This window comes from Anolis carolinensis, chromosome 5, assembly GCF_035594765.1.
Source record: "Anolis carolinensis isolate JA03-04 chromosome 5, rAnoCar3.1.pri, whole genome shotgun sequence".
Lineage (NCBI taxonomy): Eukaryota > Metazoa > Chordata > Lepidosauria > Squamata > Dactyloidae > Anolis > Anolis carolinensis.
This window is the reverse complement of record NC_085845.1, coordinates 5,157,312-5,174,131: the sequence shown is the minus strand read 5'-3', so window position 1 is coordinate 5,174,131 and position 16,820 is coordinate 5,157,312. Positions and strand designations below refer to the sequence as shown.

The following is a 16,820-nucleotide window of genomic DNA, read 5'->3' as shown; positions in this document are numbered from 1 at the left end:
TAATAGTAGTAGTAATAATAATAATAATAAAAAGAGGGCTGGAAGAGACCATTTGGGCCATTGAGTCCAATCCCCTCCTGCCTTTGTGCACCAAAAGCACCAGCAAAGCACCCCTGAAAGATGGCCACCCAGCCTCAATGTTAATAATAATAATAATAATGATAATAATAATAATCTTCACATGACGTGGATTGACTACAAGAAGGCCTTTGACTCACTCCCACACAGCTGGATCATCAAGTGCCTGGACGCCATCGGGATTTGTAAAACCGTTGGCACCTTCATTGAAAACATGATGGAGCACTGGAAAACTGAACTGTTTGTTGGAAATGAAAGCTATGGACTTGTCAACATCAGGAGAGGAATTTTCCAGGGAGACTCATTGTCCCCTCTGCTTTTCATTATTGCCATGATCCCTCTGTCAACAATCTTACAAAAAACAAATCTCGGCTATCAAATATCTAAGAATTCTCACAAAATTTCACATTTGATGTACATGGATGACCTGAAGCTATATGGGAAAACGGAAACTGAAACCCAGTCTCTGACCAACACTGTCCAAATTTTTAGCACTGATATCAGCATGGAGTTTGGTTTGGACAAATGTTCGACAGTGGCATTGAAGAAGGGAAAAATCATTGAAAGTGAGGGCATAAATATGCCCAATGGCCAAACAATAAAGTGTCACCAGCCAGAGGCCTATAAATATCTGGGCATATTACAGCTGGACAACATCAAGCATGAACATGTGAAGACTGTGGTCAGCAAAGAATACACACAAAGGGTCAAAAGAATTCTCAAAAGCAAGCTCAATGGAAGCAACACCATCAAGGCCATAAACACCTGGGCCATACCTGTCATAAGATATACTGCTGGCATCATAAACTGGACACAGATGGAACTGGACAATTTGGACAGAAAAACAAGAAAACTCATGACCATTCATCATTCACTGCACCCTCGCAGTGATGTTGACCGGCTATATCTGCCTAGAAGATCAGGGGGCAGAGGACTCTTACAAGTAAAGCAAGCAGTCAAAGAAGAAGAACATGCCCTGGCAGAATATGTCAAGCAAAGTGAAGAACCTGCTTTGATTGAAGACAAAAATCAGAAACTCCTCAAAACACAGCAGACAAAAAACCAGTACAAGAAAACCGCACTACAAACTAGAGCTGACAGTCACGAGTGGAGTGCCGCAGGGCTCCGTCCTGGGCCCGGTTCTGTTCAACATCTTTATTAACGACTTAGACGAAGGGTTAGAAGGCACGATCATCAAGTTTGCAGACGACACCAAACTGGGAGGGATAGCTAACACTCCAGAAGACAGGAGCAGAATTCAAAACGATCTTGACAGACTAGAGAGATGGGCCGAAACTCACAAAATGAAGTTCAACAGGGACAAATGCAAGATACTTCACTTCGGCAGAAAAAATGGAAATCAAAGATACAGAATGGGGGACGCCTGGCTTGACAGCAGTGTGTGCAAAAAAGACCTTGGAGTCCTCGTGGACAACAAGTTAAACATGAGCCAACAATGTGATGCGGCTGCTAAAAAAGCCAATGGGATTCTGGCCTGGATCAATAGGGGAATAGCGTCTAGATCCAGGGAAGTCCTGCTCCCCCTTATTCTATTCTGCCTTGGTCAGACCACACCTGGAATACTGTGTCCAATTTTGGGCACCACAGTTGAAGGGAGATGTTGACAAGCTGGAAAGCGTCCAGAGGAGGGCGACTAAAATGATGAAGGGTCTGGAGAACAAGCCCTATGAGGAGCGGCTTAAAGAGCTGGGCATGTTTAGCCTGCAGAAGAGAAGGCTGAGAGGAGACATGATAGCCATGTACAAATACGTGAAGGGAAGTCCTAGGGAGGAGGGAGCAAGCTTGTTTTCTGTTGCCCTGCAGACTAGGACACGGAACAATGGCTTCAAACTACAGGAGAGGAGATTCCACCTGAACATCAGGAAGAACTTCCTCACTGTGAGAAGGGCTGTTCGACAGTGGAACTCTCTCCCCGGGGCCATGGTGGAGGCTCCTTCTTTGGAGGCTTTTAAGCAGAGGCTGGATGGCCATCTGTCGGGGGTGCTTTGAATGCGATTTCCTGCTTCTTAGCAGGGGCTTGGACTAGATGGCCCATGTGGTCTCTTCCAACTCTACTATTCTATGATTCTATGATTCTATGATAATATCAACAATATTTTTGAGGCAGGAAAAACACAAACTATCAAGAAAGAAGGAGTCAAATGTCCCAAAGGATGCAACCAGTTTTTTAAATGATTTTATTTCCAACGAAGGAATTGTCTTGCTTTACAAATTTACAGGTGAAAGACAACTCTGGAGAGATGTACCCAAAGCAAATCAAGTTCTGTTTTAAGGTGGCAACTGTAACAAACTCGGTTCTTTCCCTTTGCAGGCTCAGGGCTGAGATGTTTACAAAAAAGGCTGAGCATCCTTTCAACCCCTCTGTCAATAGATTTAATGTCTGTCACTTATGCATTTCTTGTGCAAAGCAATACAAAGACTCGGTACAATTTAGTTGCACAAATTTGCGTGGCAACGGAGACACAAGGAAAGGACAAGTTGTCAGCAAAGAAGGAGAAGCAGCTGACTTATTTTCAGAGGAGATGAAAAGAAGGGGACATTAATAATAATTTGAGCAGCTGAGGAACAAGAGCAAAGGTGTGGTGTGCATTTGTCTCTTATACCTGAGAGGTCATGGAAAGGCAGGGAAAATGGAACAAGATGGTGTAAACAGTCACAGAAATGGGAAAGATAGAAAGAAAGGAGTAACTTGTCTGCACAAAACCATCTGTAGCCAATGCATGGAAATGAGAGGGAGGGAAGGAAGGCAATGACCACACCTCTCCTCTGTCCATTTGCTCATCTTTGCAACCAGGTAACACTTTGTGGCATCTTAAGGACCTCGCTTAGACCTGGGCGGTCACTCAGATCCAAACCTCCAGACCGGCAGCTCACAACCAAGCCCTGAAAAGCCAGGACAGAACTGCAGCCAGGGTTACAGGTCTGTTACTTCTTCCCGAGCTGAGCCTTTGCGTGGTTGATCTTGGCAGCGACCGCTGTGTCGTTGCATTTGGACAGGACCAGGCTCATCTCCGTCTCGTTTTTGCGCTCGATGGCAGCGTCCGCAGCTTGGTTCAGGTCCCTGGTGCCAAAACAGAGGGAGAGAAACAGGGGAAAGATTTAATGTTTTATCAGGCATGGGCAAACTTTGGCCCTCTGGGTGTTTTGGACTTCAGCTCCCACAATTCCTAACAGAAATTAGGAGAGTTGCAGTCCAAAACACCTGGAGGCATGTAGTTTGCCCATGCCTGTTATAAATGAAGGCAATACCAAAGGGAAGGGGAAAGGGCATGGTGGAAATATTTCCACATTTCAAACATTTTTTCAAAATAATTAAGTGAACTTCTGGCCATTTTTATTTTTTTGTTTTTGTTTTAAAGGATAATATTTGGAGCCAATTTAAACATTCCCAACAGATGACCATACAGCCTCTTGATAATAATAATACTAATAAAAATATCACAGAATTCTAATGTTTCCAGACTCCCTTAAGAATCATCCAGTACAACCTCCTTCTACCATGCAAGACCACACAATCCAAACACTCCTGACAGATGGCCATCCAATATCTCCACAATCTCCACAATAAAAATAATAATAGAATCCTACAGTCACAGAGATAGGAGAGACCCCTAAAGGCCATCCAGTCCAACTGCTTCCTGCCATGGAGAACACAATCCAAACATTCCCAACAGATGGCCATACAGCCTCTTGATAATAATAATACTAATAACAATATCACAGAATTCTAATGTTTCCAGACTCCCTTAAGAATCATCCAGTACAACCTCCTTCTACCAGGCAAGACCACACAATCCAAACACTCCTGACAGATGGCCATCCAATATCTCCACAATCTCCACCATAAAAATAATAATAGAATCCTACAGTCACAGAGATAGGAGAGACCCCTAAAGGCCATCCAGTCCAACTGCTTCCTGCCATGGAGAACACAATCCAAACATTCCCAACAGATGGCCATACAGCCTCTTGATAATAATAATACTAATAACAATATCACAGAATTCTAATGTTTCCAGACTCCCTTAAGAATCATCCAGTACAACCTCCTTCTACCATGCAAGACCACACAATCCAAACACTCCTGACAGATGGCCATCCAATATCTCCACAATCTCCACCATAAAAATAATAATAGAATCCTACAGTCACAGAGATAGGAGAGACCCCTAAAGGCCATCCAGTCCAACTGCTTCCTGCCATGGAGAACACAATCCAAACATTCCCAACAGATGGCCATACAGCCTCTTGATAATAATAATACTAATAACAATATCACAGAATTCTAATGTTTCCAGACTCCCTTAAGAATCATCCAGTACAACCTCCTTCTACCAGGCAAGACCACACAATCCAAACACTCCTGACAGATGGCCATCCAATATCTCCACAATCTCCACAATAAAAATAATAATAGAATCCTACAGTCACAGAGATAGGAGAGACCCCTAAAGGCCATCCAGTCCAACTGCTTCCTGCCATGGAGAACACAATCCAAACATTCCCAACAGATGGCCATACAGCCTCTTGATAATAATAATACTAATAACAATATCACAGAATTCTAATGTTTCCAGACTCCCTTAAGAATCATCCAGTACAACCTCCTTCTACCAGGCAAGACCACACAATCCAAACACTCCTGACAGATGGCCATCCAATATCTCCACAATCTCCACCATAAAAATAATAATAGAATCCTACAGTCACAGAGATAGGAGAGACCCCTAAAGGCCATCCAGTCCAACTGCTTCCTGCCATGGAGAACACAATCCAAACATTCCCAACAGATGGCCATACAGCCTCTTGATAATAATAATACTAATAACAATATCACAGAATTCTAATGTTTCCAGACTCCCTTAAGAATCATCCAGTACAACCTCCTCCTACCATGCAAGACCACACAATCCAAACACTCCTGACAAACGGCCATCCACCCAATATATAATAATAATGATGATAATAAAGATAATAATCATGATGATAACAATAATAATAATAATAATAATAATAATAATAATAATAATACAACTATACAATCCCCTAACGGTGTCTCCAACCCTTTCTACTATGCACCAAGACACACTCTAACCATTCACAACACTTGGACAACGTATGAATACTATACAATACTACACAGCGACAAAGACCCCCTCTATTCTCACCACTTTCACAATACAGAAACAACCAAATACATACTAAACATAAAGACAACCATACAACAGACATTCAATACCACCACTAACTCAAATTTCTTACCACACCACCAGACAACGCCACAGCAACGCGTGGCCGGGCACAGCTAGTATACTATGTAACATGATTTTTGTTCCTGGGTGATAAATGTCATTTCCTAATTGGTTCTAGCATAAAAACATGGAATAAGTTTTTTAAACTGCAAAAACTTTGCTTTAGCGGGACGGACATCTTGCAGCACATTTTGCTATAGTTTTTCAATGAATATCTGATAGAGGGCCAACCAATTCAACCTAATTTGTGGGAGTTTCAGGAGTATAAAAACTACTTTCCAAGTAAGGACCGCACAATTAAACAGGAAATAACACTTTCAAACCAGGAACAGAATTTCCTTTCAAATGTTGTTACATAGTGTAATTTGCGGTAAGTCTGCCTTGGGGAGAAAAATGGTCCTACCATGACCTCTGCTTTCTATACAAGGACATAATCTTTGCACCAAGAACTACATAGCAAATGGGATTTCTACTGCCTTCCCAGCTTTCACCAAAACAGACTACGGCTTGGCAATGTGCCACAGAGGCACAAAAAAGGCACCAAGCCTCCCATTTCTTCCTGGGATCCACCCCGCATAAATCCATATGGATAATGGAGACCCAATGGAGACCATAAAAAGGAGCAAGAACCTGGAGCAAGCCTTCATAATCCAACCAAACCGAGCAAAGCCCTACACGAAGCTCCTTCGTGGATGCAGAACCTACCCAACCAGGAGGAAGGCCTTCACCCTCTGCTCTGGAGCCACGCGGGGAGCGAACTTCCTGGCCTCGTGGCGGTTGTGGTGCTTCATACAGATCTCCACAAAGGGCTGCAAAAAAGCGAGGATAGTGTTAAAAACAAGGCTTTTTGCAAATACCACAAAACCAGTATGCGGAGTTGGTCCCAGTCAAAGCGGGCCCATTGCACCAATTACTGAATGTTTGAAGTATGAATTGCTGCCTTGAGATCGTTTTGGGAAACTTATTTATTATCACTTGATAATTTTCCAAGAAATGGGGCAGCCTAGAAGAGTCAAAGATGGGAATCTTTGTGACTACTACGAGAGTTGAATGAAAAGTAATGCCTCCACCTTCGTTACTTCGGTTTGGATGGGAGTATTTTAATAAACCAAACACAGAAATAATCCTTAGAATGTGCTCTTTAACAACCACTATTCACTTTTTCACATAATCACCAGACAACTGGATACATTTCTGCCAACGATGAACAAGTTTTCTGAAGCCGTCACGAAGAAGTCGACACTCTGTTTCCCCAACCAGCGTCTCACAGGACCCACAGATCTTCTGATAGCCAAGCAAAGCAATAATGTCACCCACATGTTCTTGTGAAATGCCAATTATGCTTGAAATTTCTCTCTGAGTGAAACAACGATAGTCCTGAATCAATCTGCCAAACTTTTGCATGTGAAACTCTGTGGTTGCTGTCACAGGACGTCCAACTTTTTGTTTGTCACGCAAGTCAGATGTTCCCACCTCAACATCTTTAAACTTACTCGCCCAACGACATACAGGACTCACATCAACACAATCACCATAAACATTCTCTTACATTCTCTGATGAGTCTCCTTTGGGGTGACACCTTCTGCTGTCAAGAATTCAGTGACTACACTTTGCTTATGTTGCATTGACCAACCGTCTGCACAGGGTTCCATACTTCGCACTTTAACAACACAACCATTCAATGCTAAGGCTTCCTGCCAAATGGAACTGCAGAGGAGAGTCTACTGAGCAATCCAGGACCTGCCGCAGATCAGGACTGCCGTCTGTTGAGGAGTTACGAAGGTGGAGGCATTACTTTTCATTCAACCCTTGTAATTTCATAAGCACATATATAAATGTGACAACCAGAAAGGAAAAATTAGGCAGAAAAAAGCAGAAATTTACAATGAAATAAAAGGAAATAAATCAGAAGTCACTGAATGGATTTCATGGCCGTAAACTTTCTCCATGCTTCGCAATCTCTACAGACCTGCTAGCCAACTACAGAGGTTCGATCGCTTTGCCAAAATCAAGAACAGGAAAGTTCCTTCCTTGGACTATAACTCCCAGAATCTTGCCAACCAGATGACTAGTGGGCAGACCCCTTCCCTCCTTACCAGGTATCCGATGGGGGACTTTTTCGACTTGGAGAACTTCTCCATCTCCTCCCAGTCTCCCTGCTCAGCCAAGGCATTGATCTTCAGCCACCAGAACCTGAAAACAAATAAAGATTTCAGCTGTATTGGAGACACGTAGCAGCCAGAACAATAAATGGCAGTATCTCAGGAAACCTCCAGTTCCCCATTCATTTCCATCAGTTTATATTCAAGTCTGAGTTTTTAAGAACCTATTTCACACTGGGCAGTTCCTTTAACTGCATGCAGCTCAAATCTTTACTCAGCCACAACAAAATGGTCAGAAATTACTTGCAGATTCACATCTTCATACCTCTGCCGGAAAAAAAGATTTTGCAATGTATATATTCAGCAATGTACACTAGTACATAGGCGCAACTGTGCCAATGTGCATCAGGACACAGGCTAGGAAACACCCATGCACATCTTCACCTCTTCACAAAGACCTGGATTGCTTCTTATAGATGTAGAAACAAAAGCAGCAAAAACACTGTTTGCTCAAGCTTGGAAATAATAATAATAATAATAATAATAATAATAATAATAATAATAATAATAATAACAACTCTGGCAGAAACCAGTGCAGGTGGTCCCAGTGGTGATGGGCACACTGGGTGCCGTGCCAAAAGATCTCAGCCGGCATTTGGAAACAATAGACATTGACAAAATTACGATCTGCCAACTGCAAAAGGCCACCTTACTGGGATCTGCACGCATCATCCGAAAATACATCACACAGTCCTAGACACTTGGGAAGTGTTCGACTTGTGATTTTGTGAAACGAAATCCAGCATATCTATCTTGTTTGCTGTGTCATACAACGTCGTTGTGTCAATAATAATAATAATAATTATTATTATTATTTTATTTTTGTACCCCGCCACCATTTCCCCAGAGGGACTCGGGGCGGCTTACAGATATAAAACCAACATACAATAATATCAAATACAAAAACACACAAATAAATTTAAAAGGCATTAAAAATCACAGTCATTATAAAACACTTGAGAAATGGTCTGAAGCACTGACAGTGGATCATTAAGGCCCCAAGTCCTAGTTTTCTTCTGCTTTCTGACATGCGAACTACTGTATCTTTAAATATCTAAAGGCCCTTGTGGTCCCTTGCAGCTCTTGTGATTCTATAGTCTAAAACGTAGAAAACAAAAAGGAATTTCCTTTTCTTTCGCCTTTTTTTTTGTCGCTTTTTCTCCTCTTCCTTTCCTACTTTCGCTACTATGCATTGTTCACCCACTTTTAATGTAAGGTATAAAACAATATTGGAGAAAAAAATATATAAGTTGAACAAAGTTGCTTGTAAAGTATCAATAAAAACGACTATACAAAAAAAATATGTCCAAAACACACCCATCCTCACCATTGTGGCCACTGAGCTCTGTTTTCAACTGGCTGAGTCACATCTCTAATTGCTGGGACAGAACACCTCGCTGTTGCATCCATTATTATTATTATAATATATATATATATACACACAATATAATTTACAATAATATATAATAATCATAACATATTGTATATACATATAATATTCAAAACACACCCATCCTCACCATTGTGGCCACTGAGCTCTGTTTTCAACTGGCTGAGTCACATCTCTAATTGCTGGGACAGAACACCTCGCTGTTGCATCCATTATTATTATTATTATATATATATATATATATATATACACACAATATAATTTACAATAATATATAATAATCATAACATATTGTATATACATATAATATTCATAATATTATATTGTAATACAATATAATACTAATAATACAATATAATATTATATATCATATTTTACATGTAATATGACTAATAATATTACAATATATTGATACAGTACAATATAGTAATTTATTACCAGTATTGTACTATGCTAATATAATATTGTATGTAAATTTAATTTGTAAGCCGCTCCGAGTCCCCTTCGGAGTGAGAAGGGCGGCATATAAATGTAGCAAATAAATAAATAAATATTGTGTTGTTGGAGGCTTTAATGGCTGGGATCACAGGGTTGTTGTGTGTTTTCTGGGCTGTATGGCCATGTTCCAGAAGCATTCTCTCCTGATGTTTCACCCACATCTATGGTAGGCATCCTCAGAGGTTGTGAGGTATACTGGAAAAAATAAGTAAGATATATAAACCTTCCTTGCTTAGTTTTTCCAATATACCTCACAACCTCTGAGGATGCCTGCCATAGATGTGGGCGAAACGTCAGGAGAGAATGCTTCTGGAACATGGCCATACAGCCGCACAACAACAACAACAATTATTATTATTACTAGCTGTGCCCGGCCATGCGTTGCTGTGGCGAAGTATGGTGGCATGGGAAATAAAGTACTGAGAAATTGGTGGTAGTTAAGGTAAAGGGTCAAGGTTTTCCCCTGACATTAAGTTGAGTCATGTCTGACTTTGGGGGTTGGTGGTCATCTCCATTTCTAAGCCGAAGAGGTGGCGTTGTCCGTAGACTCCTCCAAGGTCATGTGGCATGACTTGCATGGGGCGCCGTTACCTTCCGGCCGAAGGGGTACCTATTCATCTACTCTCATTTGCATGTTTTTGAACTTTAGGGTTGGCAGAAGCTGGTGCTAATATGAGGCCCCTTCTACCCAGCTGGATAAAATGCACAAGTGGATTATATGGCAGTGTGGAGTCAATATAATCCAGTTGAAAGTAGATAATATAAGATTATAAATGGGTTATATAGCTCTGTGGAAGGGCTTTGAGTCTACACTGCCATATAATAAAATCTGATAATCTGTATTTCATAGGCAGTGTGGAAGAGGCCTAACTCTGCCTGTCCCTGGGCTGAGTAGGTTGCTAGGAGACCAAGTGGGCAGAGCTTAGCCTTCTAAATGGCAGCAATTGGATAAAAACAATTATTCCTTTCCCTCTAATTAAGACTTTATTTTTCTTTTCTTTTTGTTGTATCAACCTAGAGGCATGGATGATGGGTTGTGTTGTCAAATTTTGAGGTTGGGGGGCCTGTAGATTTGTTGTTTTGTTGGTCGCTGTGATGCCATCACTCATTTATATATATAGATGATGATGATGATGATGATGATTATTATTATTGACACAAAGTATCTACCAATCTTGTAGTCCATGCCACGACCCCAGCTGCCCACCCTTCTGACCTTTTATCTGGGATCTTGAAGTCCCGATAGAGCTGCTCGGCCCGCTTGTGGTTCCCTTCCAAGATGAGGTTGTAGACAGTGTCGTGGAGAGAATAGTCCAGGTACGGCTTGTCAAAGTCATCCTGGAGCCGCCGCTGAATGCGAAGGAGTTTGATCTGGTCCTCCGTGGCCTGGAAAAGTGATGGCGGGAAGAAGCAGGAACATTACCATATTTATTTGAGTCTAATGCACCATCAAATCTTTGCCAGCGAATGTAGTGGTGAATACTTTGGCTAAGGTGTGCATTACAGCTGCTACCTGCTTAGAATTCTGTCTTAAAAACAAAACTGTTGGAACACCAAAGCTTTCAGAAACGGATAAGAAAACCTTGCTCTGCATCTAAGCTTGAGCATGAATCCACTTTAATTGCCTTGGTTCAATGCTATGCAATCCTGGAGGCTGTAGTGTTACAAGGTTTTGAGCCTTCTCTGCCAAAGAACGCAGAATTAATTTCCTCAGTACTGATATGACTGGGCCTGATTCACTGTTTTGTTTGGGGGTTTTTTTGCGCTCATCTGGTAATTACCATCCTCGTTTACCCTACCTCAATTTTTCCCCTTTTTATCACAGCACTTTATTTACTACATCAGATTTTAACCCATGCATTTTGCGCCACTGCCCTGTTCTTCACTATTTTAACTTGCAAACTGTTTCTTATCTGGCGGTTTTACTTATTATTATATTGATGTTTAAATGCTGGTTTAATCTACGTAATGTTATATATCTATTATGTTCGTTTTATTGTAAATGTATTTTATTTTGTTTATTGTGGATATTTGGCCTTTGCCCCATGTTAGCCGCCCCGAGTCTCTGTGGGGAGATGGAGGCGGGATATAAAAATAAAGTTGTTGTTGTTATTATTATTATTATTATTTTATTATGACACAGCAAACAAGATAGACATGCTGGATTTCGTATCACAAACACTTCCCAAGTGTCTAGGACTGTGTGATGTATTTTTGGATGATGCGTGCAGATCCCAGTAGGGTGGCCTTTTGCAGTTGGCAGATCGTAATTTTGTCAATGTCTATTGTTTCCAAATGTCGGCTGAGATCTTTTGGCAAGGCACCCAATGTGCCGATCACCACCGGGACCACCTGCACTGGTTTCTGCCAGAGTCTTTGAAGTTCAGTCTTGAGGTCCTGATAGCGGCTGAGTTTTTCCTGTTGTTTTTCGTCAATGTGACTGTCACCTGGGATGGCGACATCAATGATCCAAATCTTTTTCTTTTCCACAACTGTGATGTCTGGTGTGTTGTGTTCCAGAACTTTCTCAGTCTGGATTCGGAAGTTGGTTCTCGCAGAAGCAGAGGCAGCAGGAGGACATTTTTGCTCCCTGGCTTCAGGTAGGATTTGGCTAAGATTTGGCTAAGATTTTAAACTGAGTGTGGGCTTGGCTCCTGTGGTCAAAGTCTAACTGTTGTGTGACTGTTGTGTTGAAAGAGAGCCAGGTACTTAAGTTGATTGACAGCAGGCATTGTCCCCTGTTAATTGAGTTTCTGGGAAAGCTTTATTTGCCAGTGTGAGTTTCTGCCAGAGCCTGATCCCAGAAGGGCAGTTGGTTCTCGCAGAAGCAGAGGCAGCAGGAGGACATTTTGCTCCCTGGCTTCAGGTAGGATTTGGCTAAGATTTGGCTAAGATTTTAAACTGAGTGTGGGCTTGGCTCCTGTGGTCAAAGTCTAACTGTTGTGTGACTGTTGTGTTGAAAGAGAGCCAGGTACTTAAGTTGATTGACAGCAGGCATTGTCCCCTGTTAATTGAGTTTCTGGGAAAGCTTTATTTGCCAGTGTCGCGCGCGCCTGACGGCGCGCACGAAAAAGGCACCTTTACTAACTATCCTTTGCAGTACATACAGGAAACAAAGCAACATAAACAAATACACAAAGAGGTGGTTTGTTGCAGTTTGCACATAAAGTGTGTGCATATTACTTAACTGTACAAAGATCCCACTTGGCCACCACGCTCACCAAGAGATGCAACAAAAGCAAAACATTCCCATCACATGCACCAGCTGTGGCATGTTCTGCTTTTTCACACAAAAACTAGACAACTACATCTGCTCCAAATGCAAACAGATGACTCTGATGGAGCAGAGGATCCAACAGCTCGAGCACCGTATTAAGACCCTTAAGGACATTCAGGCACTCGAGCTCTTCTTGGACACTGCACAACACGCTGCTGTAGATCAGCAGCCTGCATCACACCAACACCACCAAGACCATGATCAGGAACCTTATGGGGAGATCAACTCAAAGGTAGACAACCCTCAGGCTTGGAAGGAGGTCACCCATAGAAGGAGACGCAGGACCAGGCAGCCTCCGCAGAACTCCTCTGCTCAGCTGCATTTACACAACAGATTTGAAATTCTTACATCATTAACATACAATCAGGAAACACATCTTGTGGAGGACCACAGTTTCTTAGATACCACTCAGTGGGCCACCCTGGATCAATGCGCAGGGGATAGCCCTGACGGGTTCAGTGCATCACCACAGTCACACTTATGTAATCATGCAAATTCTCCATCCCCAATCATAGACCAGGAGCAACAGGAACATCCTTGGGAGAGTAATGGGCTCTCGGATGTATCTCAATGGATTGTCATTGATGAATGCACTGGGGATGTTGAGGAGGAGGACAACACTTTACACCTACACGATTCACTTCAATAGGAACACTCTTCAGGGGACATACACACTGTCTTGCACAAAAGGGACCCTGTCAATCCTCAAAGGAAACAGGTCTTGGTAGTAGGTGACTCCCTCCTTAGAGGAACGGAAGCCATCATTTCCAGACCGGATGGGATGGCTCGAGAAACATGCTGCCTCCCGGGGGCAAAAATACACCATATCACTCAGAGGCTCAGCAGGCTCCTAAAGCCCCATCACCCTCCCCACCTTATGTTGATTCATGTAGGTACCAATGACACCGCTAGGCATACTTTTCAAAAGATCACAAATGATTTTCGAGCTCTGGGAACAAAGCTAAAACTGTATAATGTACATGTGATCTTTTCATCCCTCCTCCCCGTTGTAGGACACGGCTCTACAAGGGCCGGAAAAATAGTACAGGTCAATAACTGGCTCAGAAAATGGTGTCAAGAGGAGCATTTTGGCTTCCTTGACCATGGTCTACTCTTCCAAGAGGATGGACTACTGGCAAGCGATGGGGTGCATCTCACACAAGTAGGAAAACATCTTTTTGCACACAGACTCACAAACCTCATCGGGCGCACTTTAAACTAGATCCACTGGGGGAGGGGAACAACAGCCTGGCGAACACTATATTACCCACGACCACAGGGAACCGCCGAAAGGCTAAACGGAGGGCTGCACAAACACAGCAAGGACCAAGTACAGAGAGCACAATAATCCCAAATAAACAGTTCGAGGGGAGGTCACAGGGGCTTACATGTCTTTACACTAATGCTCAGAGCATGGGAAATAAGCAAGACGAACTCCAACTCCTAGCACAGCACCACACATACGATGTCATAGGCATCACTGAAACCTGGTGGGATGACTCCCATCACTGGAATTTAACCATTGAGGGCTATAACCTCTTTCACAGAAATAGAACAAAGGGGAGAGGAGGGGGAGTAGCTTTATATGTCAAAAACAGTTACGTTGCAGAAGAAATGCAAGACTGTAATCCGGGAAACCAGCTTGAAAGCATCTGGATAAGAATCAAGGGAACCGGGACTCAAAAAGATCTTGTCGTGGGTGTCTACTACAGACCTCCGAGTCAGGATGAAGGACTTGATGAAGCCTTCTGTCAACAGCTGACCAAACAGGCACAAAGAAGAGATATAGTAGTCATGGGCGATTTCAATTATCCCGATATCTGCTGGAAAACAAACTCAGCCAAGAGTACAAAGTCCAACAAATTCCTCACTTGCCTTGCAGATAATTTTATGGTCCAGAAGGTAGAAGAGGCAACAAGGGGATCAGCAACTCTTGATCTAATCTTAACAAATGTGGAAGACCTGATCAATACAGTTGAAGTGGTTGGATCCTTAGGGGCAAGTGACCATGTGCTCCTGCAGTTTGCAATACAAAGGAATGCTGAAACTAAGACAAGTCAAACACGCATTCTGGACTTTAAGAGAGCTGACTTCCAAAAAATGAAGGAATTACTGAGCGGCATTCCATGGACGCCGATATTAAAAAACAAGGGAGTTAAGGATGGATGGGAGTTTTTCAAAAGTGAAATACTCAAGGCGCAAATGCAAACAGTGCCAACAAAGAAGAAAAATAAGACAAGTGCAAAGAAGCCAGAATGGATGTCCAAAGAACTTCTAACTGAGCTAAAGCTCAAAAGTGACATGCACAAGAAGTGGAAAAGGGGAGAAATCACCAAAGAAGAATTCAAACGTATAGCCAACACCTGTAGGGAAAAGGTTCGCAAGGCTAAAGCGCAAAATGAGCTCAGGCTTGCCAGGGACATAAAAAATAACAAAAAAGGCTTTTTTGCTTACGTTGGTAGAAAAAGGAAGAAAAAGGAGGCGATAGGGCCATTGCAAGGAGAAGATGGGGTGATGGCGACAGGGGACAGGGAAAAGGCAGAACTACTTAATGCCTTCTTTGCCTCGGTCTTCTCAGAAAAAGAAAGCCATCTTCAACCTCAGCAACACGGAATGGACGAAGGATTGGGGGAAATCCAACCCCAAATAGGGAAACAAGTTGTCCAGGAACACTTGGCCTCTCTAAACGAATTCAAGTCCCCAGGGCCAGATCAGCTACACCCAAGAGTACTAAAGGAACTAGCGGAAGTTATTTCAGAACCACTGGCAATTATCTTCGAGAGTTCTTGGAGAACGGGAGAAGTCCCAGCAGATTGGAGGAGGGCGAATGTGGTCCCTATCTTCAAGAAGGGAAAAAAGAACGACCCAAACAATTACCGTCCGGTCAGCGTCACATCAATACCAGGCAAAATTCTGGAAAAGATCATTAAGGAAGTGGTCTGCGAACACAAATGTGGTCATTGCTAATAGTCAACACGGATTTACCAAAAACAAGTCATGCCAGACTAATCTGATCTCTTTTTTCGATAGAGTTACGAGTTGGGTCGATACAGGGAATGCTGTGGATGTAGCGTACCTGGATTTCAGTAAGGCCTTCGACAAAGTCCCCCACGACCTTCTGGCAAACAAACTAGTAAAATGTGGGCTAGACAAAACTACGGTTAGGTGGATCTGTAATTGGCTAAGCGAACGAACCCAAAGGGTGCTCACCAATTCGTCGTCTTCATCATGGAAAGAAGTGACAAGTGGAGTGCCGCAGGGCTCCGTCCTGGGCCCGGTTCTGTTCAACATCTTTATTAACGACTTAGACGAAGGGTTAGAAGGCACGATCATCAAGTTTGCAGACGACACAAAACTGGGAGGGATAGCTAACACTCCAGAAGACAGGAGCAGAATACAAAACGATCATGACAGACTAGAGAGATGGGCCGAAACTAACAAAATGAAGTTCAACAGGGACAAATGCAAGATGCTTCACTTCGGCAGAAAAAATGGAAATCAAAGATACAGAATGGGGGACGATGCCTGGCTTGACAGCAGTGTGTGCGAAAAAGACCTTGGAGTCCTCGTGGACAACAAGTTAAACATGAGCCAACAATGTGATGCGGCAGCTAAAAAAGCCAATGGGATTCTGGCCTGCATCAATAGGGGAATAGCGTCTAGATCCAGGGAAGTTATGCTCCCCCTTATTCTATTCTGCCTTGGTCAGACCACACCTGGAATACTGTGTCCAATTTTGGGCACCGCAGTTGAAGGGAGATGTTGACAAGCTGGAAAGCGTCCAGAGGAGGGCGACTAAAATGATTAAGGGTCTGGAGAACAAGCCCTATGAGGAGCGGCTTAAAGAGCTGGGCATGTTTAGCCTGCAGAAGAGAAGGCTGAGAGGAGACATGAGAGCCATGTACAAATATGTGAGGGGAAGTCATAGGGAGGAGGGAGCAAGCTTGTTTTCTGCTGCCCTGCAGACTAGGACGCAGAACAATGGCTTCAAACTACAGGAAAGGAGATTCCACCTGAACATCAGGAAGAACTTCCTCACTGTGAGATCTGTTCGACAGTGGAACTCTCTCCCCAGGGCCGTGGTGGAGGCTCCTTCCTTGGTGGCTTTTAAGCAGAGGCTGGATGGCCATCTGTCGGGGGT

General features: G+C 42.9%; 1 protein-coding gene across 1 annotated transcript in view; it reads right to left on the bottom strand.

Annotated features, from left to right (window-relative positions):
* Positions 1 to 2,259: 2,259 nt before the first annotated feature.
* The window catches only part of vps16 (VPS16 core subunit of CORVET and HOPS complexes), a 56,332-nt gene continuing 41,771 nt past the window's right edge, over positions 2,260 to 16,820 (bottom strand). Inside the window, exons 21-24 of the mRNA XM_062981492.1 lie at positions 10,619 to 10,788; positions 7,449 to 7,545; positions 6,057 to 6,160; positions 2,260 to 3,160 (exon numbers count right to left, since the gene is read on the bottom strand). Coding sequence (XP_062837562.1) covers positions 3,025 to 3,160; positions 6,057 to 6,160; positions 7,449 to 7,545; positions 10,619 to 10,788 — 507 coding nt within the window. The 3' untranslated portion in view covers positions 2,260 to 3,024. The remainder of the gene's footprint in view (positions 3,161 to 6,056; positions 6,161 to 7,448; positions 7,546 to 10,618; positions 10,789 to 16,820) is intronic.